The sequence below is a fragment of the Copadichromis virginalis genome, linkage group LG10 (genome assembly GCF_057382275.1).
Source record: "Copadichromis virginalis isolate Kocher_CV1m ecotype Utaka linkage group LG10, C_Virginalis_male_GT1.1, whole genome shotgun sequence".
In the NCBI taxonomy this organism is placed as follows: domain Eukaryota; kingdom Metazoa; phylum Chordata; class Actinopteri; order Cichliformes; family Cichlidae; genus Copadichromis; species Copadichromis virginalis.
Genome location: NC_140627.1, coordinates 10541271 through 10568275, shown reverse-complemented (window position 1 = coordinate 10568275; position 27005 = coordinate 10541271). Strand labels below are relative to the sequence as shown.

Below are 27005 nucleotides of genomic sequence, written 5' to 3'. Positions count from 1 at the left end.
ACATTCAAAATGACAAACTAACTCCAGGCATCCTGTATAGTACCTAGGAGATAAAGGATAAGTAACAATATGGAGCATACTTGGGATGAAAGTTGCAAATTGTATTAAAGACAAGTATAGATTTCAATTGGATAAAATTATCAACCTAATTGTAAAACTGCAAAAAAATAATATTCATGAAAAACCTTTTTTTTTTTTTGCACCAGGCTAGGGACCTGTCCAGTGTGCACCCCACCTCTCACCCTACGGTAGCTGGGATAGGCTCCAGTCCTCCCTGAATTGGAATGAGAAGGAAATTAATGGATGTTAGATAATTAAAAGATTAATAATTCTTAAAGATATTAGGTTTTGCTATTATCATTATTTTTATTATTGCTAGTGGTGGTGGTATTTTGTTATTATGATTACTTCCTACGGTAGTTTAGTCTTGAGGGTCCAGCTGGCAGTTCCTCTGTGTAAAATATATTGGTAAGATGAAGGTTAATATTGAATATAATAGTCAAATGTGCTGGTATTGTACAGTAATATCATTTTATCTGTAACTGTGGCTTAGTGGAAAAGTCAAGTTTTAATTTTTTGGACCATCTTTATGCAGTTTAGGGTCTATGCTCACATAAGAAAGCCCAACACATACACAATGCGTGTATTTATTTATAGACTGCAATAAACCGGCGCAGAGCATCTATACATGTGGCGTGTGGAGAGGAGTTCAACAACTTATTCTCTACTGCTCTCCTCTTCCCGTCAGAACAAATGACTGCACCACCAGAGCAGTCTTAGCATGCACCAGAATTACCAAATGAGTGCAAGCAGGGGCAAGACTTCTGTTCCTAGTTTCACAAGAAAAGATGACTTTTTAAAACTGACTTGTTTATCAGCATTTTGCATCTTTCATGTCGCTAAATGGTTGTAATTAACTTCAAATAAGGTCAGAGATGGTGGGAGGTTTGTATTTGTGTGTATTAATGTTAGCTGTGGCACTTGGACAAGATCATTGCTGGATGATGGCGTGCGGCTGACAGCAGCGAAGCTACCAGAATCAGGTTTGTAGGTTCACTTGAAATGTGTTCAGTAGTAAGAAGTGTTCTTGTAATGGGAAAAAAAAGACATCCATAGCTCATTGTGGGACAGAGAGGCTGACGGAGATCTTTTTGTCGAAGGGTGATGCATTCACACCAGCACTCCCACATCCTGTCATATGGAATGGCATGAACAGTCAGATTTGTCATTAGATGTGGCAGCTATATTCACACTTGGTGGGTCCTGCTGCAGTAATACTTGGTTTTACTGTGACAACATTATGGTATTTCAAGGCCAGTGCTCCCATTGAAATGTAATTCTGTGTTGAATTTAAAAAAAGAAAGAAAGAAAAGAAACTTCTAGAGAATAGGCAGCAGCACAGACAGTGAAGAATGCAAATCCAGTCTTGCCTATCAAGACCATTACGGTCTATGTGATTGTTTTTTAATGCATTCACTGAGCTTTCTTCCCCCCCTCTCCACTTACAGTATGCGAACAAAAGGACTTCTGGTCTTTAACCACTCCTCACCCCCACCCATACCCTGTCTGATCACTTCATCCTCCACCCAAACCCATGCTGACTCCTCTGCACTCTCCCTCCCCCCCTCCCTGCCTCATGCTTATATTCTTCCCTCCCCCTCTCTAGCGTGTCCCCTAGTTTTCTGGTAGCTGTGTCTCTTTGATAATCCAAGACTCTTTGAAGACTCCAATTCCACGCTGCTTGCCTCGGAGCTATTGCACCTACAAAAACAACTGTGTGTGTGGGTGTGTGTGAGTGTGTGTGTGAAGAGAGACAGAAAGAGAGAGGAAGAGAGCAAGAAAGAGCAGTAGATGGGATGAGAATGGAGGACATAATGGAGGAATAGAAAATAAAAACAGTTCCATATGCATTTGCTTTGCAACTGCTTCTGTCTTTATGGTTTTATGCTTGCTGCATACACTGAGAGGTGCACTTCTTCATTGTCATATTTGTTGGTGCAGCTCATTTTTTCTGTGCCTTCAGAGGCAGCAGCTCATTGATTCCTGCATACACGCCCAAAATGCCAGAGCCAGGATGTACTCACAAACACGGTAACAAAATGAAAATTCTTGGTCCCGCACCAGGAGAGCTCTCCCGGGCTATCAATGATGCACGTTCTGTAGCTAATGGTACACTTAGAATCAGGCGCGCATATACGGCAGGCTTACTGTGAACCACCCCGAACACCACTTCACCAAAATTAGAAGTTTGTCCTGTTGGATCGCAACAGGAAATGACTTTTTCTGCTTCTGTCAGATGCTGCTGAGAGGTAATTAGAGAAAATTAGTTGGCTTTACTTAAAATGCCACAGTGATCAAAATAAATCATTACTAAAACATTTCTCTTCTATCCACTTCCCCCTTCACTTTGTATTACTGTCTTCTCCTCTTACCTTCCGCTAAGTGTGGCTGCTCTCTCTGACTCGTCTCCATTTCTTCATTGTTTCAGTCTCAGTCTTTAGTGCTTCTTTTTCCATCTTAGTCTCCAACCCTCCCTTTTTGTCTCTGTCATTCTGCCTCTCTTTGGCAGAGGAGCTTGCCATTGGGATTTAGAAGAAATTGAATTGAATTATGAAGGAATTTCTCCGCAGTACGATTGGCATCATTTCCTCCACACAATAGAACATCATTCTCATATCTCTCAGTGTGAGGGAATGAAAATAGGCCGTGCACCATTCTTTCTCTCATCCTTTTAAATTGAATTTTTCATATCACAGGGGCACTGAGACATCAGCCGTTTCCTTTAACATGGGCAGAAAACCCATTTCATAATATCAGAGAGACACATAACTGTGATTCAATAGGAAAAGTCTGGCTGCCAGCACCAGTACACACACGATATACCTCAACTCAGGATTGATAAACAGAGCCACATACTGTAGGTTTACTGCAGCTTGAAAAGTTGAGAGTATTCTAGTGGAGTATAATATTGCTGTTTGGCCTCACAGCCGGTTAAAAGCATGCCACAGTAAGGCAAGGCAAGGCAAGTTTATTTATATAGCACAATTCAACAACAAGGTGATTCAAAGTGCTTTACAGAGACATTAAAAAACAAAAACAATAAAAAGCATGATTTAAAATTGATTAAAAAAACAGTAGATAAAATCAGAACACTAGATAAAATCAGTAGTTAAAATATAAGTTTTGAAATTTAAGCTTAAAAGTGTGGATTTGGTGCTTTATTCAAATGCAGCTGAGAACAGTAAACTAAAGAATGTCCTTGTTTTTTTTCTCCGTCTCTCTTTTTGTGAAACATAGTCCACATTCTTTACCTTCTGAAGTCTCCTATTAAACCAGTTTACTTTTATTACAAGTGCTCCTTCTTGTTCCCTAATTATCTTTCCAAAAGCTATATTTTCCACTTTCGAATTGCACCCGAGATGCTATTAACCAGTAGTGATTGTGTTTAGTTCATTATTATCCCCATTCATGTGTCTTGTTCAAAGTTATGAAACTTGGGCTCTTGTTGTGCTCTGCTTCTCCAAGTGAAATTCTGAATATTCAGCATGTTTTTCTGGCCACAGTGACTCAGCTTGAACAATACCACTGTGTAATAAAAGATTTAAATGAAAACATTTGGCATCAAACTAACTGTGACAAATACAGTGTTAGCCATTGGACTTGGAAGCAATGAAGAGATTGAACTTTTTTGTTTTTTTTAGCATTGTTGCAATGTGGCAGTGAATTGTAGTGGCAAATTTTGATTCTTTTTCTTGCATTTGGCATATCTATTTTCATTGTTCTACACTGATTTAGTACAAGTTGCTGTCATCACTGGGATTAAATGAAAACTTGAGTGATTGTGTTTATCATAAATTCATTTTAAAAAAGACAATAAGGGACTATGAGCCAGACAGGTTTTAGCAAGCTTACAGAGTAGTATAAATAGAGGTAGTAGTCAGATGCAGAATTTTGAAACCACTTTGGTTTCAAATTCAGACTTTGATGTGGCTTATATTAAATGCTAGTCTCAGGCTAAATCTTAAATCTATATTTGGTAGGTTAGGTTAAATGGTGGTTCTAAACTGGCCGTAGGTGTGAATATAGAGTGAATGTTTGCCTGTCACTGAGCCCTGAGACAGACTAGCGATCTGTTCACGGTAAGACTCACTGTGACCCTGAACTGGATAGGTAGAAGAAAATGGATTAATTCCATATTGTATATAGGGCTGTGTGTTATGACCAAAATCTCATATCCCAGTATAAGTCATCCCATATCCCAATAACAATACATCATGACATAGTGCATACACAAGTTTAGAAAATGTGTAAAATAGTGTATTTTTTGTAACATTTTAAATGACATGCTCAAAAAAGAATCATACATGTTCATATGTGATTATTTTTATCTTTTTATTTAGAATGTCAGCTCAAATCATTAATTTAAAATGTTAAAATATTAATTCATAATAAACAAAACAGTTTAAAAAAATGATTACAAGCCCAACATAAATGATTTTTATATAAGCACTTGACGGTTCTTTTGTGCTTGTCATTTGTAAAACTCTGTCCATACTCTCTGTCTAATAGTTCTTGTGTAGGTGGTAGAAGAGGTTCGTGGTGTTTGAGCCTGTTGTCATGACTGGCAGAACACAGTTTTCTGGTTTGTATCAGATTTTCACAGTCAAACCACATCCATGCTACAGAGGTAGAACTTCATTTAGGAACGAGCTCCTCGATTTGCCTTGTCTTGTCCGTTTCCTGTTCCGTCTCACCCTCACCAACCATGCTGTTATTCGCGTGTCCATCTGCATCCATGAGGTACCGTGTAAAATTGACATGGCATTTAAATGCTGAAATATATTGTCGTAAACAGTCGTGAGTGCATAATTTGGTCATCCAGTGTATATAGTCCTAACTGTATAAGTTTTGAAGCACATACAATTCAGTCAACAGCTTGATCGCCATATGTTTACTCATAGATGAATGAAAAGACAAATACAAACTTTGGAGGAGATGGGCATTCAAAAATTCAATGTACCTCACCTAAGATTCTTCCAGGAGTTTGCCTAAAAAGTGTCTGAGAGCATGAAGAATTTGCACATCTGCATAAGCACTAGCAGTGATGACCAGGGAAGCCTGGCTGAATGACAGGGCACCTGACAACATGGTGTTGGGTAGCCCTAGGACATCTACAGTAAACTGAGACCTCCAGCACAAGAGCACAGCAGTATTGGGGTCTGTGGTCCCACCAGGGAACAGTAGTGCAAATCAGCAGTAATATTAGAGATGATCTAAAATGCTATCCTTTTTGATAAAGCACAGCTGTACACCACCACAATGTCTTTCTACTCTTCCATTCAAGCTGCAGGCACCTACATTATTATTATTTTATTTCAAAACCAATCCTTGGGACAAACTGTCCACGCTATTCCAATATAACCATTGACGATAACCCATTTGCGTCAGTTGCTATGGAAACGGCATAGGCGTAAATACATTCACAAACTGGTAGTGCCTTTTCCCAATGCAGACACAAAACAGCAGGCCACAAGCTGGGTGAATAATGGAGATGTATTCTCTCACTCTTCACACTGTAGCAATATCTAGTCACAGTGCACAAGTCTTCGATCACGCCAGAAAACCTTAGTGACAGTCCGCACCGAGCTAGCAGTTCTCTGGGTGTGACGTCACTGCTGTCTGTCAAATACAAAGTGATGTAAAGAATCATTTGAAAGCCAGTTTTTAAATCAGATAGCAACCCGCTCGGGAATTTGGATTAAATCTGATTTGAAAAATGAAATATTTGTTCTGATATCTCAGTCTGCCAAAAATTTAATATGGGCTGCCAGTTTAAACATAACCTAAAATGCACTCTTGAGTTCAGACCAGCAGGCTTCTCTTCCCTTAACCTCACACTCAAGATTTAACTCACATAAATCATCACTTGTGATTATCTGCGCCAGACTATTTCACTCCTTATCAGTTCGAATGTAACCAGTTCTTGTTTCAGGCAAGACATCACATAATGTTGTGTTATTCCGTTGATTTGATATTTTGATGTATTTAGATGAAAGTCTGGTCCTTGCAATTCAACTTAATAGATTTGTCCCCACTGTGTTATATGTTTGCTTCTACAAACCAATGAAAGGGTGAGATAAAGAGAAGGTGCAGTCCTCATTAATTTTTTTTAATTAGTTGAATAGATAGTAAATTAAAATAAGTAGTTCCAGCTTGCATAACAACTTCAGATGCAAGCACATAAAAAGTCTTTCGAAAATAGCCTTTTTTTTCCTTTTCTGTGACAATCCTTATTTATTTGCCACTTTGTCACACATTTTTTCAAAATATTTAGATGGTAAAAGTTCAAATCACATGACCATTCTAGCATTCATTCAGTTCAATTCAGTTTTATTTATATAGCTTCAGATCACAAGAGCAATCACCTCAAGGCACTTTATATCGTAAGGTAAAGATCCTACAATATCACAGAAAAAGCCCCAATAATCAGATGGAAGGAAAAACTCCATATTTTGTCAAGGGACTCACAGTTATTCACAGTCACAGTCAGTTTACCTGTGGACAATTCCCTGGCTTTTATTTTGAAAGTTCATTTGCTGCTAATGAGACAGCTCATGTCTTTTTTGTGGTTTCCTGCCATTTAGCTCACTGTTGCTCATATTTAGTAGCAACTCCATGCAGAGAAGAACAAGGAGTGCAGTCTTCAGCTATAGTCCAAGGCCTTACAGTCAGGTCATATATGCACTGAAAAGGCTATTAATCTGTTATGTGTTTATCACAAAGCACTTGGTTATTATGGTATTTGCAAAGGAGCACTGTATGAATGTATAATTAAATAGCCTATTTAAGAAAGCACACGGCAGCCTGCTCTCACAAGAGTGGAACATGGTCATGTCAGCAAACTGTAAAGAAATTAAGAAATAACATCATCATCTTACTAGTAATCAGCATGTACGTTCAGCTAAAACTCATTCAGTTATAACCATGTTTAGCTCGAAATTGTTCTGTGACAGCCTGACTAAGAATGCCGGGGGGAGGGGGGGGGGCAGTTAAGCAGTGGACAATTGCTGTTTATGTAAAAATGTATCTTGGTCCTCTTATAAAGACAGAATCATGCAATATCTTTCCATCTGCTTTGGGACTACATTATTATGAACAAGGCCATTTTAGCAAAATCTAAATAGGGTTATGAATTCTAGATGTCATCATAAATGTCCCGTCCCTCATTCTCAGCCCTGTAGCTTCTTACTCCTACAACAATGCCCAAACAATCGTACTCTCCCGCCTCCAGTCTCCCAGAATCTAATCCTTCTGCTTGTCCCCTCTAGCCAAAGCGCCGCCCGTGTCTGCCTGACCAACTCCCCACTCCTGCTCAGCCTCCCCTTCCATCCTTCCGTCTTGCCGCATCCCTGCAGCCCCCAAGGCCTGGCAAAGGATTTTTGTTCTGACTAAAAGGGGAATCTATTTCCCATCTCTGCAGTCTTTGCTGGACGTGTAAGCAAGAATCCATATTTGAACAACTAAACGCCCCCTCACTTTAAACATATAAGGAGCCGAAGAGATGACCAATCGGATTTTAAGAATGCACCACTGGAATATATAGTTTGTCTAGTCATGTTTGTAAAATACCATAGAAGTGAAAATCCTTAGCAGCCAGGGTGATGGAGGAGTCTCTATTTTGAATTTGTGTGTGTTTGTCATGTGTGGGATCTTTCCACGATTCATACTAGTAATATTTTCAGAACTGAATTAGATCAGCTGAAGTTTGAGTGGTATAATAAACAGCGTGTTCTTGCTTTGTATGTTTAATTTCAAATGAAGCTTAAAAATATTTTATGTGTCTATGTACAATCAAAGAGCACATTTAATAGAACCCAAACACCCCCTAACTCCACCCCCACCCTCCCAGCACCTTTTCTTCATTTGTTTACACTATATCTGAAACAAAAAAGACATAAGTCTTTTTTATGTTTCTTATGTATATAATAATATACATAAATCTATAGAATCCAAGATGAGACTATAATTTATTGATGTAGTGTTGTTGTAGCTTTCTTGAGAGGGAAAAAGAGAAAAAATAACTACGAGGCACCAGCGAACTCACATAGTCATTATTCAGATAAAAGTCGAGATGCATCAGTGCACTGAGAAAAAACAGTATGATGGGTTGGGATGATGGAGAGATGAACAGGTTTCTGGAAACATTTTGGAGCCCGCTAACATGCTGTTGATAGCACTTACCTAAGCCCTAAAAGCATTTCTCAATATCTGGTGTGTGTATGTACTAAAAGCTGATGGTTCGAATGATTTCTAGCATGGATTTGTTTGCCAGAAAAGTGGTTGAACGGTAGAAAGCGCAGACCCGTGGTATTGATCGGGGCTGACTCGTGCAGCACTGGCAGGCCTGTTCTGCTGTATCAGTGCTTTCCTGACTTTTACGAGAGGTGCTCATGTGTGGGGGTGGGGGACGATTGCATGTGCACTGCAAGGAGTCATCTTTCTGTTGTGGATCGGCGGGTAGGTAGCCATTAGTAAACTGATCTTTGGAAGAGGAAATTTAATGGTCTCCTAACTCTATTTACAAGCCATTCAATTTGATAAAGGGTGTGATCTCAAATGATTTATCATTTGTTGCTCTGCTCCTCTTCAAGCTATCAGTATTTTCATTCATTCATTTACTTTTTACAATCTTTCATCAAATCTTATCAGCATAAACCACTGAAAGCAAATTTAATGAAATATTCTAATGCTGGCAAATTGATGTGTGTCACAAACTTTATTTGCAGTGCCCTTTTTGTTGTTAGCCTTATTTAGATCTTCTTTGGATTCCTTTTTAGTTAGATTGTGGAAATATTGTCTAGCTTTCCACTCAGTTAAACATCAAAAGCTGGGGAAAGAGAAATATTAAAATATGGAGATAGAAAGTAGCTCACTGGGGCTACTGATTAGTGTACCAATCATTGTCATCAGAATTCATTTGGCAGTGGCAGATTTAGAAAATGAAACTTTTGTCTGACTAATAATGACAGTGACAGCAATAATCGTACATATCGCGGTTACAATTTCTATGACACCATGAGACGTTTGTTTAAAATGTTTACTTTCATGTCCATGGATATCAAGGAAAATCAAACTTTGACAGTTTGCACTACAAGGATGCAAAAACGAAAGAGAATTGGCACTTATTTGTTGCAAACTAATTTCAATCACTTTCCATAAACAGTCAGAATATTTAAATGCATGCCCCCCATTCACACTTTGATGCCTCTATTAATCTACTGTAGAATATATTGGAATGTTGTGGTAGTTAATTCATTTCTGTTCCTTGTTATTGAAGTCCATCTTCACTCCTTTCATATAATTCTGACCTATTCAATCTTCAGAATAATAATAGACCAAAAAACGATTTAATATTTAAAGGTCTTTAATATTTAATACTATTTTCTGACTTTTTATTAGTGAACTTTATATGGCCAGCACAATCTACAGAATAATTCTAAATGGATGTGTTTTGAGCTGTGAATGTAACTGTGCAGACCAAAAAGGAAACAAAAAGAAAAAAACGGGTTATAGGGGGTAAAAAAAAAAGTGTCTTTATACTGAACAAATTCATTTGTTTTCTCTCTGTGTTTTAGCTTCCCCATCGGCGAGTGACCTTTTCCACCACCAACCCTGTGCAGGACCTGCAGGATGCCTCTCAGCACAGCTACTATGACAGCGGCCTGGAGGAATCTGAGACTCCAAGCAGCAAGTCATCGTCTGGTCCTCGCATTGGACCCCTGACCCTGCCTGAGGACCACTATGAGAGAACCACTCCAGATGGCAGTATTGGAGAGACTGAACACCCAGAAAATGGTACACTGACAAGCCTCTTTATTCTGGCATATTCTTTATGAATATGCATTTGAATGTTGATGGCTCTAACGGGCTTTGGTTGAGACATGCATTATGTAGAAGGTTTGTTTGTGCTCCCTGGCCATTTCAGCCCAAAAATGTTGTGGCACGCTTGACGTTGACTTGCTGTGGTTGTTGATGACTGTGTGGAAATGTTATTGGTTTTTGAGCAGATCTGTGCTGCGTGGGTGCGTGTGTATGTGTGTGTGGGGAGTGTACCAAGGCTGGAGTAAGCAGTGTCTCCATCCCCCTCATCAGCAGGTCCTCTGTCAGACATCCTTAATGACCCTCTCTCACAAGTGTGCTAATTAAAAAGCCCAACTAATGAAGCATTTGCCCTCTAAATAAATCTGAACCTTGACATCTGTGCAGACTACACTATGTTTACTCATAGCAGTTCCTTGCTCCTAGTCGGACACGAGTTACACAGCAGCTAAGGCGTGCAGGTGCCATAATTTCTTGGTTTAATAATCAATCCACCAGCAGAACACTGACGGCCTCACTATTAGGTTTATATTGCAAAGAACACCCCCCAAAACAAACAAACAAACAAACAAACAAACAAAAAGACTTATAGCTAAGGCCATAGCTGCAAATCTGTGAGCAGTGCATCAAAATAACAATTTTGCTGCCTTACGCTGCCAAACACAATCCATTACATGTCTATGATAAGTGATACATATGGTGCATTTCCAATTATTGTAGCATTTTGTGTTGCAGTGCTGCCCGGTCTTACACTTGTAAATTCTGATATTTCACTTCTGACCTACAACACCTCGCCCTCCTGCTTGCATTTCTAGAATGTTAACTTTCTTCATTAATGTGGTCTTATCTCAAAAGCAGTGAGGGCTCAGCTCTGTTAGCATATAGATTTTAAAGGTAGACCTTTGACTGCCCCATAAAAGACAAATGCATCATTGAGGACTTGATGAATTGCTGATCAACACTGACAGTTAAGGTGTCACACTGTGGGTGAAACAGACCCAGATGCATCTTTTGTCAGTGCAAGTATACATCACGGTTGGAAAAAGATTAAGTGATGAGAGGGGGGAAAAAAAGGAAGACTATTTCAGTCTCAAGCATTCCCAAGTTACAAAACATTGCAGGATCAAAGGCTAAAATGTGTCACTGTCACCTGAAAGCAGCAGATGATAAAGTTCCATTTTTAGTAAAGCGTCTTGCATTGTGATGCATTGCCTCTTCTTGTGCTGGGTCACATTAGTTAGTTTATTCATCTCTGCTGCAAATGTTGGTGTCAATTAGTGACATTGGAATTCAAGACTGGAGTAGTGGTTGTGCAAAAAAGGACAAGTCTCCCAAATGTTGCACTTCCTTCTGCCTCTACACAGGTCTAAGTTTACTAAACATCAGATTAAGTCAGCCCATATACAGTCTCGCTCTTGCGGGATCAGGAGCCAGCAGTCAACTAACACATTTCTATCTTGCCCACATAATTATGTTATGGGATATGTATGATTTCTTTTTTAGATTGTTGTGGCTTTGTTGCATTTTTGCCATCTGGAAAACACATGTTTTTGTGATGTTGCCTTTGTTCTCAGCAGCAAGGGAGCAAGATGGCAAGTGAAGACAGAGCAGTTAAAGAATGGAAAGGTGGCACAGGATGGGGACAACGTTAGATTGTGACAGGGTGTAGGGAATCTCTGACAAGGATGCAAAGCCCACAGGATGAACACATAGGACAGGGAGATGCGAAGATGAACTGCTAACCAAGGAAAGACCTAATTAAAATGTGATTTCCACTCCAGGGAGATAACAGGGAGCCTACATAAAATGAAAGATTAGACAGAAAAATCAAATGAGACAGAGGAATTCCTCCCAAGCTTCACCTGAATAGTGACATGAAGTCTTTTTTAAGCATTTTGAGTGACAGGCTGTACTGGTACAGAGCTTTATTCATTGCAGTAAAGATGACTGACAGGCAAAAAATGGGGAGGTGAGGACGATGTGTCACTCCATTTAAGTTGGATAAAACGCAATATATGAACCCCAGACTGTCAGCCTTTGCATCACCGGGCTTGGAAAATATCGACATGGATGTGTGTTTTGTTATACAAGTTGAACTCTGACACTGGCGAATCTACATTTTTACAAACTTTGTAGTTCAGTAGTCCATTTCAGTTTGGGAATTCAGTGAAATTCTGATTGTAGTCAGGTTTTTCATTCCTATAATAAACTGGAAATACAGAATCACTTTTATTACTAATAAAATTACACATAGAAAAATTACTATTATGCTTGTCGCTATTAATTTTAACACTGCTATTAAAGCTGTAAATAATTTATGAGGTAAGTATATTAGCTTTTCGGTTTATCTATAATTAGTGGTACTTTTTTATTGATTGATTGATTGATTAAATGCTTGCGAGTTAACCAAGACTTGTTGCTTTTAGGCTGATTTTTTAATTCCCTTATCACTAAAACATAATTTAATATGGTGCTGAAATAAAATAATAATAATGTAGGTGCCTGCAGCTTGAATGGAAGAGTAGAAAGACATTGTGGTGGTGTACAGCTGTGCTTTATCAAAAAGGATAGCATTTTAGATCATCTCTAATATTACTGCTGATTTGCACTACTGTTCCCTGGTGGGACCACAGACCCCAATACTGCTGTGCTCTTGTGCTGGAGGTCTCAGTTTACTGTAGATGTCCTAGGGCTACCCAACACCATGTTGTCAGGTGCCCTGTCATTCAGCTAGGCTTCCCTGGTCATCACTGCTAGTGCTTATGCAGATGTGCAAATTCTTCATGCTCTCAGACACTTTTTAGGCAAACTCCTGGAAGAATCTTAGGTGAGGTACATTGAATTTTTGAATGCCCATCTCCTCCAAAGTTTGTATTTGTCTTTTCATTCATCTATGAGTAAACATATGGCGATCAAGCTGTTGACTGAATTGTATGTGCTTCAAAACTTATACAGTTAGGACTATATACACTGGATGACCAAATTATGCACTCACGACTGTTTACAACAATATATTTCAGCATTTAAATGCCATGTCAATTTTACACGGTACCTCATGGATGCAGATGGACACGCGAATAACAGCATGGTTGGTGAGGGTGAGACGGAACAGGAAACGGACAAGACAAGGCAAATCGAGGAGCTCGTTCCTAAATGAAGTTCTACCTCTGTAGCATGGATGTGGTTTGACTGTGAAAATCTGATACAAACCAGAAAACTGTATTCTGCCAGTCATGACAACAGGCTCAAACACCACGAACCTCTTCTACCACCTACACAAGAACTATTAGACAGAGAGTATGGACAGAGTTTTACAAATGACAAGCACAAAAGAGTGCTTATATAAAAATCATTTATGTTGGGCTTGTAATCATTTTTTTCACACCCTTCTATTGTGTTGGCACCCAACTAATGATCTCTAAACCAATCCTGCTAGTTTCTATGTATATTCCCATGCTGCAGTCCCAAATTTGTTCCCTAAAATAAATCATTTACCTTTGACTGACAATTTCCATCATCTTAAACAGAATTTTAACACATTCCCTCTGACAGAAGCACAATATCATCTGCATATGGCAAAATGGCAAGAATTAAATTGTCAAATGTGTACTTACAGTTTCTTACTTTCAAGAGCCTAATCTGGTTAACAGCAATGGGAGTAGTGCTGGGTGATATGAAGATATATATCGTGTGGGCGATAGAAAAGTGTCTATCGTGCCATTTGTCTTCTATTGTTTCGAACCTAATTTTATAAATGATTACATAAAAAATATCATTAAATAGCTTGTGGCAAATATATTAGTGTTGTATTCTCACTATACATACTCTTAACTTTAGCAAGAGAAAATAAATTATGAAAAATGATATTTTTCGGAAAGAAACTCCATCTTGTGGTTTTGTGACATGATGCTGCTTTATGTGCACCCGGATTTGCGACATGCTTTACGGTAACTCAAAACCATGGATGTGCGACAGTTTGCATTTTCATGCCCGGACATGCAACAGGCAGAGACAGCTACACAGGCAGCCCAAGAAAAAGCACTTTTACCGAAAAGAGGGGGTACGTCTATGATTTGGTTACATTTTGGGTTCAACAGCACCAACATGGAGCAGAAGACGCCCATTTGCAAGCTATGCTATAAAACTATTCCTGCACTCAATGGCAACACAACAAATCTATCACCTATAGAAGGTCCACAAAAAAGAACACTCAAGAATCTATTAATCTAGTGCTGGGCCAAAGTAGAGAAGGATGTTTGCAGTGTCGTGCATTATGCCTTGATGATTGACCTATGGACAAGCAGAGATATGCAGCCCTACATGAGCGTAACCATCCATTTCATTAACAAAGACTGGACCCTCCCCGCTCGCTGTTTACAGACCGCGTACTTTCCAGATGACCGCAGGTCAGGTGGTATATCGTGATATATATCGTTATCGTGATATAAATAATTATAATAATAATAATAAAACTTTATTTATAAAGCACACTTAAAAGCAAGGGTATGCCAAGGTGCTTAACAAGTAACATCGAAAATAAAAGGAAGATAATATGAAAAGGACCAAAGCAGATCCCATAATTCATATCATGATAAATATTCTTTCCATATCGCCCAGCACTAAATGGGAGTACTGAGTAATCAGTTTGTACATGGGGAACATAACAGCTGCATAGCCATGTAATACTTAAGAAGAAAAAAAAATCTAAAAGAGGTGTCTGTGTAAATACAATCAAAAGCCTTTTGAAAGTTAAAATGAACAAAAGAAAAAAAATTTCCCTGTCTGCTAAGATTCTTGCAGACTAAAGTAATATGACCTTGGTTTACTGGGCTGAGTAGCTCAAAGGAAAGTGTGTATGTAGTCTGTAACAGCTTCGCTCAAGTGGGCATAAACATATTCCGTTATGATTCTTGGCTTTGGTATTAAGAGTTCATTCAAAGTAGAGTAATAAAAAATTCCGCTATATGACATCTATGCTGTCTGATCTGCAGAAATTAATTTCTGGAGTTCCTCCCCCCCCATGCCTTAGCAGCTGCTCCCTCCTCCCACTTTTTCTTATTCTTGTCTCCCGGCTGTGTTAGAGTGCACTCCATTTCAGTTTACCCATGTGCATTTTCCACTCTTACGTTCACAGTGTAGCATGCACATTGCTCAACTGTTAATCTAATCAGAAATGAGCACATGCATCCAATGTCCATTGGATGCATGTGCTCATGTGGGGGGCATGGGTGGGTGCGCATGTGCACCTGAATACAGTACATGGATGTATTTGTTTGCAGTGGCGGGTGTTGCATCGTGCTCTAAATCTCTAAATCATTTTGATTACAGTGCTATTTTACTTTAATAGACTCTCATCATAATCACTGAGCTCTGTAATTCCATTTAAATTGATTGCTTCAGACAGCATGAAAACTGCTTATCTTGTATGTCTGGTTGCTGTCAAGATGCATGATTTGTCATCCACAGTGAAATCACAGATAGACTGACGACTGGTCTCTGTTTGTCCCATCTGTCCATCCACTCTATATCTGACATTACTGATTAGATTTTGATTAGTGGTAATGTCAGAGTGATTTACAGTATTTATTACTGATTGGCTCAAAAAGAAAATGCATCGTTTTGGGGATTTGATAAATAAACAGACATCAGTATCAAAAAACTCTCAGTTATACGAGATAGCATCAGGCATCTTTAATCATCTTTAATCCTGAGTTCACTTGATTTAATTTAAAGTGTTTTTTCTTCAGTTGCTTTCAATCACTTATACTATAAGGAGAAAAAACATGAATGACTGGAGTTTTTGTTCATTTTTGCCAACATTAGCTTAAGCAAAACAAATATATTGTGTTTCAGCTGGAGTCACATAATACAACCTATAAAAAAGGCTCACCTATCCCAGACCTCTGAGTAATAAGTCCCAGGACCTACGATAAGCCCTCCTCTCTTTTTGGGACACTGGTTTGACCATCAGTCCCACCTTGTTCACTCCAGCCTAGACAATAATCACTCTTCCAGGGATCAGTGGATGGGGATCTTGGCTGTGATATGAGGGCTAGCACCGACATAGGTAGATTGCAGACAGGTACTTACATGCGCACCCCCCCCCCCCACACACACACACACACAAACCCAATTGACCACAGATGGAGGAATTTTGATGTGGCCGCTTGCCCAGCATGAGGTCTCCCCGTGTCTTCCTCTGTGCGGACTCACTGCCATATGGGCTATTGAGAAGGTTGAGATAAAATGGGAAAAATGGCATTTGCATGATAATAAGGTTCTTTAGAAATGCTGTCTGATTTTCCCTGTCTTAGATCTCACAGATAATGCATGAAGCGTCATATATTTGTTCCGTTTGAACTGTTGTCATGGGGCTTTCCTTTGCTTTCCTCTGCTTGCCATATCAGTATCACACAGGCAGCACTACTGTTTTTGCTAGTCTTCACTCAGGACATTGAAACACACACACACACACACACACACACACACACATATAAATGTTAGGGGTCGATATTGAACCGTTCGATACAGTACTTTCGGTTCGGTACGCATATGTATCAAACAATACAAAATTTTTAATTTATTTTATCAACTTTCCTTCTGACGATGCTGTCTGTGTTGAGCGCTCAGTGGATCAGCGCTCGACAGTGCAGCCTAGGTGGAGTAGTCGAACGCAGATTCACTGAGCACAGGGCAAGCTAGCGAGACAGAAGTTAAGCTCTCCTTGCAACATGGCAAATTGAACCTCCCCCACCCTAATTCAGATCTGGCGTTTGGAACTATTTTGGTTTTCATGTGAAGCATGATCCTGAAGGTAAGCGCATCATGGACAAAAGTAAAACAGTATGTCAGATGTGCCACGCAATGCTCAATTACATTGGTGGGAACTAGTGGTTAGCGCAGTTAGCTCGTTAACGTGTTGGCCGTCCAGTCCCACGCACGGGGTGATCCGCGGTAACTCGTTAACGGAGATTTGCCGTGTTGTGGCGTTAACGTCATTTCTCGGCTTGAGTGAACGCTGGCGCGTCTGGCTGCCGCTACTCACCGGTTCATTTTTCGATTATTTGGATTTATTTGGATTAATTGGATTATTTGGATTCAGATTTGAATGAACAGGGACATTCACACTCAGGACCAGATCGATCTCTGCCAGGGATTGAATTGCAACGCTTGTCCTCAACTTCTGTTATTTCAGCTGAATGTGTTCTCACGTCTTCTTCTCAGTGAGCAGCACTAGCTTAACTGTTTGAGCTATTTTAGCCTACCTGTTCGTTGCTCCGGCCGGCTCGACTCCTTTTCCTCCACACAATCGAAGATGCGGACCAAGATGTTCCTGAGCTGGTCGGCACTATTTTGGATTCTCCTGACGCTCGTCTACCATCCTACAGCTGGACTGTTCCGCTATATCCTGCGCCTTCGCGGGCAGCTATCGCTCCCGTCGCCGGCGGAGCTCCACTACCACCCGGGCATCACTTTCCAGCCTCGCCGGAGATACATCCATCGCAGGTCCCGCAGGATTTTCCATAACTCCAATGGAACTAAATCGTTCTGGTCTGCTACTCGCCGCCCTCGCAGGAACCCTGATCGGGCTGTCAACCATCGATCTCTAGCCCACCTGCCTAGGGCGCCCACCGCGATTAGCAAAAAAGAAGATACTCCACTCAACTTCGGTCTTCTAAACATTCATTCATTGACAAGTAAGGGACCTCTCATCCAAGACCTCCTATCTGACCGTAAGTTTGACTTTTTCTGCTTAACTGAAACCTGGCAACAACCTGATGACTTTTCTCAGCTAAACGAATCTGCTCCTCTGGGGTTTGTTTACTTTTCTAAACCCCGCTGCTCAGGTCGTGGGGGTGGTCTCGCGATCCTTTTTCGCCAGCACTTGAAAGTCCTGCCAGTTAATGTTGATACCTTTAGTTCTCTAGAGGTCCTTGCATGTGAGCTGACTGGACCCATTCCCACTATCATAGCTACTGTATACCGCCCCCCCAAACCTAACCCTGTCTTCCTCAGTGACTTTGCTAATCTACTAACCCATCTTTCATCTCTATCCCCAAATGTGATCTTGGTGGGAGATTTCAACATTCACATGGACAATAATGACCTTCTGCTCACCAGAGACTTTTCCTCCTGTCTCGAAGGCTCTGAATTTAAACAATTTATCGACTTTCCCACTCACTCTAAAGGACACACCCTGGACTTGGTCTGCTGTTCTGGTCTTACTCCCTCGAATCTTTCTGCTACTGAAATCCCCATAACTGACCACTTCCTCCTTTCATTTAACCTCACTCTCTGCTGCTCTTCTACCAAGCCAACCCGTCTCATCTCGTTCCGCAACATCAAGAACATTGATATGGACATTCTCACTACCAGTTTGGACAATGTTCAGATTCTGGACTTCTATTCTACTCCTGATGATTTGTTGTTATATTATAATAATTGTCTACGCACTGTCCTTGATTCTCTGGCTCCTGTAAAAACCAACTCTGTTTCCTTCGCTCGCTCTGCTCCCTGGTTTACCTCTGACCTCCGAGCTCTGAAGGCCAAAGCTTGGCAGCTAGAGCATAAATATAAGAAATCTGGTTTAACTGTTGATTCAGAAATCTATAAATACCACGTACTTCAGTATAAAGACTCCATTAACAAGGCCAAACAAAGCTTCTAATCTGGTATTATCAGTTCTTATGAGGGTAATGCAAGGACTCTGTTTTCAGTTTTCAACAAGCTAATTCAACCCCCCAACGCTTTACCACCGAACTTCTATTCCTCTGAAACATGCAACTCCTTGATGCTGTTCTGAACTACGAAAATCAATAACATCCACCAGCAACTCAGATCAAATGTTGTGTCTACGCCCTCTCCAGAACCTCTTCTCCTTTTTGAGCCGTTTTCCACTTTTCATCTTCTTGATTTATCTGATATTTCCTAGTTAATATGTAAATCAAAGCCTTTACTCCCACTCATTTCTGCTATCTTTCACTCTTCTCTCACCACCGGTATCGTTCCCTCCTTATTGAAGACTGCTCTAGTCACTCCTATACTGAAAAAACCTTCCTTAGATCCTAACAACTTTAACAACCTTCGTCCGATTTCCAATCTACCCTTCATTTCTAAGATACTCGAAAAAGTGGTTGCAGCTCAACTTCATTTACACCTGGTTAATAATAACATCTATGAGAGATTTCAATCTGGTTTTCGCTCATGTCACAGTACCGAAACTGCTCTACTTAAAGTCACTAGCGATCTTCTAATCGGAGCTGACTCTGGTCTTCTCACCATTCTCGTCCTTTTAGATCTGAGCTCAGCCTTTGACACCATTTCTCACTCTGTCCTTCTAAGCAGACTTTCCTCTCTCGGCATCTCTGACACACCCCTCGTCTGGTTTCAATCATATCTCCTCGACCGCTCCCAGTTTATTCAACTAAGATCATTCCGCTCTCGTCTATTCCCCGTCACCTCTGGTGTACCCCAAGGCTCAGTTTTAGGCCCTCTTCTCTTTATAATATACATCCTCCCTCTAGGTACCATCTTCCGCAAATTTGATCTTCAGTTTCACTGTTTTGCTGATGACACCCAGTTATATCTCTCTTGCTAACCTGATTCCTCCCTCCCACCTTCTTCCCTTACAGAATGTCTATCCGAGTTAAAATCCTGGTTTACCTCTAATTTTCTAAAGCTCAATGTGTCACGGTCCTGGGTCTTATGACCCAGTGTTTTGAGTTTTAGTTCATTTTGATGTTTATAGTTTATGTTAAGCCCTTCAGGTTTTCTAAGTTCATTTGTTACCATGCCTAGGTGATTTTAGTTCTTATTAATTCCCCCTCGTGTTTCCAACCCATGTTAAGTCTCCCCTGCTCTTCATGTGTTTCATGTCTGTGTCTTACGTTGTCAAGTTCTGGTTGTCATGTCTGCGTTTCATTATGTTTCCTGTTTTATTTTGGAAGGAGTCGTGTGTTCTTGGTTCTTTGTATTTAGCTTCACTGCTCCTGTCATTAGGTTCATGTTAGTCAGCTGTTTCCTCATGTGTCTCCACTTCCCCTGATCACCTCATGTGTGTATTTAAGTCCTCTGTTTTTGCATGTCATTTGTCAGGTCGTCTGCTCATCCATACCCTCACTTCAGCATTCTATGTCAGTTCACCCCGTTTAAGGTTTTTCATGTTTAGCTTTAGTTCACCCAGTTTAGGCTATGGTTTAGTGTTCACCTGTGTCCTGCTGTTTGTACTCCCCTTTTGCTGGCCTCAATAAACGGCTTATTTTCTGTTAAAATCTACGCCACGTTCAGTTTATGGAGTTGCGTTTGGGTCCTTTTTGCCAACACCTACAGTCTGCCCTCGCCAGACTGTGACACAATGAGGATAAAACTGAGATCCTCCTTATTGGCACCAAATCCAACCTTTTGAAGGCAAGCCATTTCTCACTCACCATCGATAACTCCACAGTTTTCCCTTCTCCTCAGGTTAAGAGCCTTGGTGTCATCCTAGACAGTTCACTTTCCTATAAATCTCACATCAATAATCTCACCCGTTCTTCCTACTTCCATCTACGTAACATTAACAGATTGCTTCTCTTTCCACCCACTCTACGTCCATTCTTGTACATAGTCTTGTTACCTCCCGTATTGACTACTGCAATTCTCTTCTGCATGGTCTCCCCCAAAAATCCCTCCATAAGCTTCAACTGATTCAGAACTCTGCTGCTCGCATTATCACCAGAACCCCCTCCTACCAGCACATCACCCCTGTTCTTCAGGAACTTCACTGGCTCCCTGTGAAATTCTGGATAATTTTCAAACTTCTTCTGCTCACCTTCAAGGCCATTCATAACCTCTCTCCTTCTTACCTTTCTGACCTGTTAACCACCACTTGTTCTGCCCGTTCACTTCGTTCTTCTTCTTCTATCCAGCTTACTGTAGCTTCCTTCCGCCTCACCACCATGGGAAGCAGAGCTTTCAGCTGCTCTGCTCCCAGGCTGTGGAACTCTCTGCCCCCTGAAATAAGAAATATTGGTTCTCTCCCCCAGTTTAAATCCCAACTCAAAACTCATCTGTTCAAATCTGCATATTCACTGTGAATCCACTGTTTGTTCATTTTATCTTGTGCTTGTATTTTATTGTTCTTATTCTGCCATTGTTTTACTAAGTGTTTTATCCTATTATAAAGTGTCCTTGGGTGACTTGAAAGGCGCTCATAAATAAAATTTATTATTATTATTATTATTATTTCAACGAGATTAACGCTGACAGCACTAGTGGGAACACAACGAATATGACTGCACATTTACTCCGACATCATCCTAGTGTAAAGACAAGTGGAAGCAGACAAAAACAACAAGCACGCATGCTACAAACTTTACCCGAGTCATTTAGACAGCCGTTAGCACATGATTCTCCTTATGGGGACCTGATATGTTTAATATGCTGCTGAGAATATAGCCCAGAAGAAGCGTATAGTATAGCTTTTATTTTGGAAAGAGCCATTTCTCTGTAATAAACTCTCTTTTCCAAAGATGAGTGATTTCTCGATCAGATAGATTTATTTATTTTTATTACTTTGTTGTTTCAGCAACATTAAATTTAAAAACTGTACTTTTGAGTTAAAATATATATTTAGAATTTTAATAAATGACAAATTAAAAAGCATGAAAATAATTTTTGTATCGAAAAAATATCGAACCGTGACACCAAAGTATCGAACCGAACTGTGAATTTTGTGTATCATTGCACCCCTAAAAAAAAAAAAAATATATATATATATATGTATAAATATATATGTATAAATATATATATATATATACATATATATATATATATATATATATATATATATATATGTATATTTTAGGGGTGCAACGATACCGATACCAGTATCGGCCTCGATACCACATTTTCTAAAGTACTCGTACTCATTAAAAGTCCCCCGATACCGAGGACCGATACCACGGTCTGAGACCTGTCTATGTTTGAGCGGCATGTAAGGGGTTAATCACAGGCGCTGAGTGCCCGCCCCCACGCTTATTAGCACAGAGGAGCATAGCTGATGCTGTAGCAGTGGGACGGAAAATAGTTGGGCATTTTAAACATTCCGCCTTAGCCTACTCCCGCCTCGAGGACATTCAGGGACAGCTCAACCAGCCAATAAAGAGACTGCAGCAGGACGTACAGACGTGCTGGAACAGCACGTATTACATGCTCCAGTCCATATGTGTCAAACTCTGGCCCGCAGCCTAATTACATTTGGCCTGCGAAGCCATACCAAATTACTATTAGAGCTGGTCTACTGGTATTATACAGCTAATATATATATTGTTTAGTATTAAGCTTTGCTTGTTCCATATTCAGTTTTCCAGCAAAACTTATTTGAGTCCATAAGAAAAGATTCATTCTTATATGTGGAGGAAGATTTTTTTTTTCAATAAATATTAACGTTAGCCCGCGACTTTGTTCCAGTTTTGAATTTTGGCCCACTGTGTATTTGAGTTTGACACCCCTGCTCCAGTCCCTCATTGAGCAAAAGCGAGTGCACGAACTCCCTGACTATCTCACCGCTCACCAATGGGCTCTTATGGAGACGACTGTTGCCATCCTCGCCCCCTTTGAGGAACTAACTAAAAAAGTGTGCAGCTACGATGCACTAGCCTCTGATGTTATTTATTCTGTAATATGTTGCATGCAACATGCTTTTCATTTTAAATAAATGTTCTTAATTCCAAACTAGTCCCTTGTTTGTTTGTTTTTGGTAAATTATTGGACTAAAGCTGTTACCTGCAAATTTAAATCATGTTTTTATTAAGTACTCGGTATCGGTATCGGCGAGTACTGAAATGCAAGTACTCGTACTCGTTTCCAAAAAAGTGGTATCGGTGCATCCCATATATCTCTATCTATCTATCTATGGAAATTATTATTTAGCAAATAAAGATGTACGGAAAAAAAACAAAAAACTGAAAGATGGAATAACTGAGCCTATTTGTCCATGAGTGCCTGCTTGGGCTCCTGCCTAGGTGCCAGTAAAGCATGCTGATGCAGGGGTGTGAGTTTCTTCCAACTGATGCCATTATACATTGTCAGTGTCTCTGCCTGTTTGTACTATTGAGTGGACTAGAGTATGCCAGGCTACAACAGCACTGTGGCCTATGCCAGCCACTGCTGGAACTGCCACCACCCAGAGAAGGGGCAGGTCATGGGACTGGCAAGTTTGTGGAGGCTTCTGCAGAAAAAAAGTCCTTACAAGCGGTCCCCTGAGGCATGTTGTCATGAGTAATACGCTTATAATCCTGAGCTCATTCTAGCACACGCATTACACTATGCTCACATCAGCTGCTGCTATTTTGTTACCCCCTGATTGTTTGTAGGTTTATTTCAGAGCAAATAGGTCACTGGAAGAGCCTAACTGGAGCAGAATTAAACTCAAAAACCTGAATGTGGCTTTGACACCATGGACAATGGTAAACTATAACGCTTTTACAAATGACTTCATGGGACAATACAGCTGAATCCAAAATGGCACTGATGATGTGTCAACACGTCACAGTTTTGAATGTGTCTAGATTTTCCTTTGCCCAATTTGAAAATGTGCTCTCGCTTGTGTGATCACTAACAATGAGCCCCGTGCTCTCATCCCAAACTTTGGCCACACATATTAGACTATTTGTCAAATGACTGCAGACCTTTGAAAGGGGCTTTGTGACAGAAGGGACATGTTATTACATCTCAGACCATTAACTGTAGCAAAGTACAGAGTTGGCTTATTGTCTCTTCGAGTGAACTGACTTATTGTGTGCCAGAGATTGCAGCCACATGTGAAATAGATGGAACCCGAACAGAAGTCCCATTATCCCAATAAATCTAGCCCTTGCATTTGATTTCAGACTACCTTCTTTTACACATAAAAGTGATTTCTCTGCAGTTTCATCATTGTGACCAGCTGACTCAAAGGCTGTGGTAACATCCCTTATAATAGTATGTTTTTATCAGAACCTGGAATATATCTGGGCTTTAGTTCTTAATATTGTAATATTTGTCCAGTTTTATTGCTTGTTTTGCAAAAAAAAGAAAAAAAAAAAAAAGAAAAAAGGAAAGCAAATAAATGTGAGAATTTGTGGAAGGTCTCTGTTTCATAGGGACAAGTCCATTGCCCTCTTCAATATGATTTACACAAGCCACTCAACTCTTATCCACATGTATATAACATGGCTGAAAACCCAGATAAGTGTTTAGAATTATGTGCTGAAAGGCGAGGACATGCATATAAGCGCACATTAGGCTCCATAAATAGTGCTTTTTACACCATGCTGCCACTGAAATTTTAGCACTAAGCTTGTAAAATGAATGAGTGAGCCAGTGTGCCTAAGCCACTATCCCTAAGCTTTAGATGTGCTCATGTATTACTCTAACAAAAGTGGATAACTCCCTATACTTAGGCAAAAATTGGATAGCACACTGCCTGCTCTTGCCGTGCCAGTGAGTCTGGGCAACAGAGTGCTGAAGCAGCAGGTTTGGAGGTGGTGATGTGTGTGTAAATTTGTGCTTAAAACTACAAGTTTATAAACGCACATAAAGAAAGTTTTCTTAATTAGCTTGGCGTCGCTCGTGGCTTCTTTTCAGCTGAGTGTCCACCGGCAGAACCAGGGGATCTTGACTTGAAACTTCAGGGATCGTTATGGAGGCAGAAATAGAAAGTGGTGGTAGAGCGCTGTTGCTCTCACTGGGTCTTACCCAGTCTATGTGATTCATAGAGCAGGTAGAGTGCTATGCATCGGGGGGGAGGAGAGGCTGGCTAGGGGCCAGTTCCACTTCAACCTCAGTTGGTTGGGCAGCTCAGGCCGGCATCAGAGTAAGCCCGGGGGTCATCTTTCCATCATATTGTGATGGGGACTGAGAGCCGCTGAACCTCCCTCTAACTAGTGTTCTGCCCTTCAATGATGGATGGCACTTGAGGGACTGGAATTGTACTGTATGGGTCTGACATGCATTTCCTTATTTCCAGTGAGTCTCACAGGGACAGAGTCGCTCTCGCTTTAAGGCTTTCTTACAGATATCGCAGAATTCACTACAGTTCGGGGACCATACAAACTCAATGAGGCCTGCATCCAGTGAAACTGAAACTGTCCTCTGAACACAGAATGAAAAGGAACCGTGCGTTTTTTTTAATCTCTCTCGCTTTTTCCTCTGGTGGAAGAATCAATTCTTAATTTGCAGTTTTATGTTAACATGGTATATCAGGCAGTCAATAGCATACATGCCTCGAGCTAAATAAAATGACCTGAATTAGTCTTGCTTACCCTCATGGCCAAATATAATACAGTTGTGCATTTAAGGTGACATCACTGACATTTTACTTCCATACTGAACTAAATCATCAGGATATTTCCAGGGCCCTGCCCGTGTTTTTGATCCATGTTGCACCTCACTGATTATTTAATCAATTCTTAAATTCTTTGGATCTTTCAAAACTCTGTTTAAAGCTACATTATATAGTGGACTATCCCTAAATAGTCCTTGTTTCAAGGCAAAGTAATTCTGACAGAATATTGCATGACTACGCAGCTCGGTCTCACCATGGATTCCTGTTAGATCTTCGGTCTAATTAGAGCGTGTATTGACTCTGCTGTTTAATCGTGACTGATATTTTCTAGTTCCCAACTACAGAGCTGGAACAGAGACATGTACTGTTGGTTTTCATGCAACCTCTTTTAACTTTAGAAATTATATCTTTTTCTTTCCTTTTTTTTTTTTCAATTTCCCTTTGGGTAACTTCCTCTTGGATGGTCATGCCATGTGCAAGGCCCCAACACTTGTCACTCATCTTGATGAGCTGTCTACTGAAACAGTATCTAGCCTGGAGATGAGGTACCCATCAAACATACAGCCGCCACAGGCCCTGAGAAAACAGATGGCGAGAGAAGACACTTTAATGAAAAGAAAAATCTTCAGATGTTTACTCTTGTTGTGCCTTTGGTATTTGCTTTTTTCCTTCAGGTATTGATTTACCACTTAGTTATTTTTATTACCATGGCACTTGATTGCCTCCCACTAAGCATAATTACATGGTAGTTAAAATGTAACACTAAAAAAAAAAAAAAAGACATGTTTTAGCCAAACAGGGACTGCATGCCATGCACACCCAGGGTCACAGACAGACCCAGACGACTGCTGTGTACATGACCCAATTTGCCCATCAGTGCATTAAATTTTCATTTTATTATCTCATAATGAAGTATATGTCCTGGCCATTTATGACATTTTAAGCTGATAAAACATTTATGGTGCTCCTTTAAAAGTGCCTTTAATATATTAGATGTTACTTAAGTGAAGGTGTGGTCCTCATTCTAGTAACCAAAATACTCAGTCTCCCAGACAGACCACATTACAACTACTCCTGATTCTCCACTGAGAAAATATTAAGTTCATTTTGTTATTGTATTAGATGATTACTTCAATAATGTCAAAAAAACATCAAAGTTGACTATTCTTCACCAAACAAAAGCTTCATAAAAGTCAAACAGTAGCAGCTAAACGCAACAGATCAGAACAACAGGAGAGGGCCGAATCAAGCTGGTGTTAAAAGCTTGATGACCCCCTGCCGTCTTCGTGCATATTTAAAAACTGAAATTTTCATTTTCCTTTAATAATTACATATTCAATCATGTTTTTGATTCCATGTGTTATTTTTCCCCTTTCCCTAATCAAAGCCTTGTCAAAAAAAAAAAAAAAAAAAAAAGAGGATAAATGGGTGGAGAAGCACTGGGAGATTGCCGCTGTTCTTTTCCTGTAGAATTTCTGCTACACAAAAGGCAATTTTCATATTCCGCTGTGCTACAAATTTGAATTGTCCTGCTCCAAACACATAGCTGTATTGTTGAGAGCATTGTGGTAACAGAGCTTTCCATCTCACTGCGTTAGTATGCTGACTTTCCAGAGAATTGTCAGTCATGCAGCAACACTATCTACAGTAAATAGTCGAATAAAGCTTTGCCTCTCCTGGGTCATTATTTATCTGCCACATGGGCGGCTTACGCGATTCTAAAGATCGGATTTTGTGAGATTATGTCAATGTTTGTCCATACTGGTGGTGGAAATTATGTACCTCCTGTTAATGTTTTATTTAAAGTTTTTCATAATAG

The 27005-nt window shown here is 40.1% G+C and overlaps 1 protein-coding gene across 2 annotated transcripts in view; it reads left to right on the top strand.

Annotated features, from left to right (window-relative positions):
• Positions 1 to 27005, top strand: part of pcdh1a (protocadherin 1a) — a 113595-nt gene that overhangs the window by 74230 nt on the left and 12360 nt on the right. For both annotated transcript variants that reach the window (XM_085469770.1, XM_085469769.1), the window contains exon 4: positions 9636 to 9855. In XM_085469770.1, coding sequence (XP_085325896.1) covers positions 9636 to 9855 — 220 coding nt within the window. The remainder of the gene's footprint in view (positions 1 to 9635; positions 9856 to 27005) is intronic.